The sequence below is a fragment of the Nicotiana tabacum genome, chromosome 6, assembly GCF_000715075.1.
Source record: "Nicotiana tabacum cultivar K326 chromosome 6, ASM71507v2, whole genome shotgun sequence".
NCBI classification, from domain to species: Eukaryota; Viridiplantae; Streptophyta; class Magnoliopsida; order Solanales; family Solanaceae; genus Nicotiana; species Nicotiana tabacum.
In genome coordinates, this window is record NC_134085.1 from 71,519,152 (window position 1) to 71,523,983 (window position 4,832).

The window sequence follows — 4,832 nt, forward strand, 5'->3', positions numbered from 1 at the left end:
TATATATATATATGTATTTTAGCTTCTTTTCAGAAAATTAGTTAAAACTGATTTTCCCGCCATTCTTCTTCTTCGATTCTCTCTGCTAAGTTCTTCCACTCAATAATGGTGGATTTCCACATGGTATCAGAGCTCGAGTAGATCGATCGAGGCGAGGAATTAGTCAGTTAATACAATTTCTGAAATCATCAGTTCAAGCTTTTGAAGCCAATTTTTGACAATCAGTCATGGCGAATCTGGACATCGACAATCCCCGTCATCCTCTATATTTGCAACCTTATGATAATCTTGAAAATGTCATCATATCGATACAGCTCAAAGGAACTGAGAATTATTCAATCTGGAGCAAGGCGATGGTGATTGCATTGCGAGCAAAGCACAAGCTAAGGTTCATCGATGGGAGCTGTACAAAAGCTCAATTTACAGTCGATTTGGAGGAGGAATGGGAGCGAGTGAATGCCACTATTTTGACATGGATTATGAACACGGTTTCACCAGATCTGGTGAATGGAATCGTATATGCTAGTGATGCTCATGAAGTGTGACTAGATCTGCAGGATCGTTTTGATAAAGTTAATGGATCTAGGATCTACAACCTTCAGAGGGCGATAGCTACCATTTCTTAAGGTACATCTAGCATTTCAGTATATCATTCTAGGTTGAAGTCACTTTGGAATGAATATAATTCCATCATTCTTTCTCTTCCTGTTACGGCTGAAACTAGAGATTTTATTGAACACTTGGAGCAACAGAAATTTTTTCAGTTCTTAATGGGCTTAAATGAATCCTATAATGCAATTAGAAGTCAGATTTTACTTCAATCCTCATCTCCTTCTGTCAGTCGTGCCTATGCAATGCTAATAAATGAAGAAAATCAGATAAGAATGTTTGAGACTAATTCACATATTAATGTGACAAATGAAGTAAATGATTCTACTGCTCTTATGAGTTCTAGAGATAATCAGTCAAAGTTTAAGAGGTTCAATATTTTGTAATGTGAGTATTGTTGAAACAAAGGACATACAAGAGATACATGTTACAAATTTGTTGGATATCCATCTGGTTTCAAGGGGAAGAAATCACAGAAGTATAGGCAAGCTAACGTGGCTATGAGTGATAATAGTTCTGGCAAAAATATTGTTGCAAATCAGGATAATGGAGGGATGAGTCAAGGAATGCTCAATTTCTTTACTGATGAGCAATACAACCAGATTATGAAGATGATAAGCAAGGACAAATCAAAAGAACATGTAGCAAATATGGCAGGTAATGTTAATTCTCAATCTCTAGAGGATCTAGCTGACTATTGGATTGTAGATACCGGTGCTACTGACCATATGGCATCTAATAGTGATATGTTGAAAACAATGACTGGATTACCCGACTCAAGTAAAGGTAGTGTCAACCTCCCAAAGGGTAAGACTGTGCGTATTATCTGCAAGGGAAGTTACAAACTTACAGATCATGATGTGATACATGATGTATTATGTGTGCCTGGTTTTAAATACAACTTATTGTCTGTGTAAAAATTAACTAAAGAGCTACAATGCTCAGTTAATTTTTTCCCAACATTTTGTGTATTTCAGGACCTATACACTGGGAAAGTGAAGGGGATTGGTAAGGAGAAGGGTGATCTCTATCTACTGATTCCTAAAGGGTCTAACAGAAATAAAATGGCACAAAGGATCAACAGTTGTCTTGTAGAAGGAATGCAAACAGACATCACTACTTGGCATAGGAGACTTGGGCATGTGCGGCCAATCAAAGTCATGAAGTAGTTAGATTTTCTTAAAGACAAAAATTTTTTTGATTGTGAGCTCAATAATTGCACTGTATGTCGTTTAGCTAGGCAGACAAGGAAACCATTTCATTTAAGTAGCAACAGAGCTAAAGACATATTTCATTTGATTCATGTAGACATTTGGGGTCCATATAGAGCGCCTACATATAATGAAAACAGATCTTTTTTGACTCTTGTTGATGATCACTCCAAGATGATTTGGATCTTTCTAATGAAGTTGAAAAGTGATACTGTTGTTGTGCTAAAATCCTTTCTTAAAATGGTATATACCTAGTTTGGTAGGAATGTTAAAGTACTAAGAACTGACAATGGTGTAGAGTTCTTTAGTCATGAATGTCAAGATTATTTGATAGATAATGGTATTTTACGTCAAAGCAGCTTCCCACATACTCCACAGCATAATGGAGTAATGGAAAGAAAATATAGGCATGTCTTAGACGTGGCAAGGGCTTTGAGATTTCAAGGCAACATTCCTCTGCAGTTCTGGTGAGATTATGTACTAGTTGCAGCATATCTTATTAATCGACTGCCTTCTTCAGTTCTAGCAGAGAAATCTCCATATGAGGTTTTTCATAAGAAAGCACCTAATATGACACACCTAAGAACTATTGGTTATCTATGTTTTTCTACAATGACATAAAAGGTGGACAAATTTTCTCCTAGAGTCATTACTGCTGTTCACATGGGATATTCAGTATCTCAGAAAGGATACAAGCTATATGACTTAAGGAGAAGGAAGTTCTTTGTTAGTAGAGATGTCACATTCAAGGAAGACATTTTTCCTTTTCAACTGGGGAAGGATGATACACAACAATATCCTATGTTCTTAGAGCTGAAATCAAAAGGAGAAGATTACTCTTTGCATCAACAACAACCATATATGTCAGGAGAAGGATATGATACAGTCAACCAAGCTATTGAGCATGGTCATGAAGTGATGCAACAAGAGTACAACCTCATAGGAACTAATACAGGTCATGGTGAACAGCCACCAGATACAAAGATTGCTCATAATATGCAAATACCATCTAATGAAGCCACTGAGGAAGTTCAAGCTGTACAACTCCAGATATCCAACAGAGGTTCCAAGCCACCTATTTGGATGCAAGACTATGTCTGCCCAATCAATGGAGCATCATCATCCAACTGCACATATCCAATATCCAATTATGTGAACTATAATGCCATGTCAGCTACTTATCAAACTTACTTGACTGCTACCTCACAAGAAACAGAACCTACATCATACACAAAAGCCATGAAGGACCCAAGATGGGTTGAAGTTATGAAGACAGAAGTGGATGCCTTAGTTCTGAACAATACTTGAGAGATAGTTGATATTCCTAAGGGTAAGGTGCCCATTGGATGCAAATGGGTATACAAAATTAAGTACAGGTCCAATAGAGAAGTTGAGAGGTTTAAAGAAAGACTTGTAGTCAAGGGTTACAGCTAGCAAGAAGGCCTAGACTATCAGGAGACAATTTCTCTAGTTGTCAAAATGGTCACAGTGAGATCAGTTATTGCATTGGCTGCTATGAACCAATGGCTTCTTTTCCAAATGGATATTTACAATGCATTTCTTCAAGATGATCTTGAGGAAGAAGTTTACATGCAGTTACCACCTAGTTTCAGCAGCCAAGGGGGGATTTCTAAGGGCTGCAGACTGCTTAAATCACTATATGGAATCAAGCAAGCATCAAGACAATGGAACTTGAAACTCACAGAAGCTCTATTGGTAGCAGGTTTAATACAAAGCAAATATGATCACTCCGTGTTCACCAAAGAGGAGAATGGAAAGCAGGTTTTCATACTTGTATATGTTGATGACCTTCTAATCACAGGCAATGACACTACAATGATTCAAGAAGCGAAGATCACACTACAAAAGGCTTTCAAGATTAAAGACCTAGGAAACTTGAAATATTTCCTGGGCATTGAGGTCTGCAGGTCTGCAAAAGGAATTCTTTTATGCCAAAGGAGTATACTCTAGAGCTTATAGCAGAATTGGGACTGTCTGGTGCCAAGCCTGCCATTACACTAATGGAACAAAACAAATGACTTACAACTATTGAGTATGATGAACATTGTCACCTGGACAATGATTCGACACTAGCAGATGTGAAGAGCTATCAGAGGTTGATTGCAAAGCTTTTATACTTGACAAGACCCGATATTGCTTATAGTATGCATACTCTAATTCAATTTATGCAAGCTCCCAAGGAGTCCTGTCACACCTCCTTTTTACCCGCGCCGGTAAGGGCGCAGAGGGAGTTTTTCCAATTAAAGGACAATCGAAACGGGATTTGTTTGTTTAATTCAGAGTCGCCACTTGGGAGATTTATGGTGTCCCAAGTCACCGATTTAATCCCGAATCGAGGAAAAGAATGACTCTGTTAACAGTTCGCGAACCAGAAATCCGGATAAGGAAATCTGTTAACTTGGGAGAAGGTGTTAGGCATTCCCAAGTTCCGTGGTTCTAACACGGTCGCTCCACTGTCATATTTGGCTTAAATATATGGTTTTTATGCGATTGTGAACTTATGTGCAAATTTTAACTTTTAGCCGCTTTTATTATTATTATTATTATTTTTTATTTTTTTTAAGAATGTGAACATCGTTTAAAACATGTCTTTGGATTGCGTCACATGAAATGCATCCGCAATCTGGAACACATTTTATTCAATGTTTTGGGATTTGGATTTGGGTCGCATGAAATGCACACCCGAGTTTAAGAAGGTAAGATTATTAAAATGCGTGCCTAAAACGACTAGCGCGTGGTTATTTTTTGGAAAAAGCCGTGAATTTCGCTAAGCGGCCGATCCCGAGTTCTAAGTAATTAATACAGACATTTGTGAGGGCCCCGCAATCTATACGTTTTACTAGGCGAGGCTCATCTAATTTTTTTTAATGGACAATCCTAAAATGACTATATTTTTCTATTAAAATTAGTCTCTAAAATAAAAATAAATAATAAAAAAAATCCTAATTAATTAGGAGCTTTCAAAAAATTAAGAAAACGTAACATACTAAT

The 4,832-nt window shown here is 37.3% G+C and overlaps 1 protein-coding gene across 1 annotated transcript; it reads left to right on the plus strand.

Moving 5' to 3' along the window:
* Positions 1-227: 227 nt before the first annotated feature.
* Positions 228-3,128, plus strand: LOC142181876 (uncharacterized). The gene is made up of 5 exons (XM_075255514.1): positions 228-541; positions 659-923; positions 1,071-1,481; positions 1,587-1,751; positions 2,445-3,128. Exons 1-5 carry the CDS (start codon positions 228-230, stop codon positions 3,126-3,128), a joined length of 1,839 nt encoding a protein of 612 aa, XP_075111615.1.
* The last annotated feature ends 1,704 nt before the right edge of the window (positions 3,129-4,832 follow it).

Bases quoted from the DNA above. Each gene is read 5' to 3' on its own strand.
- LOC142181876 (XM_075255514.1), top strand. From the start codon at position 228: ATGGCGAATCTGGACATCGACAATCCCCGTCATCCTCTATATTTGCAA. The intron at 542-658 runs GTGACTAGATCT...ATATCATTCTAG, and splicing joins GCTAGTGATGCTCATGAAGT to GTTGAAGTCACTTTGGAATG. The intron at 924-1,070 runs GTAAATGATTCT...TCTGGTTTCAAG, and splicing joins ATATTAATGTGACAAATGAA to GGGAAGAAATCACAGAAGTA.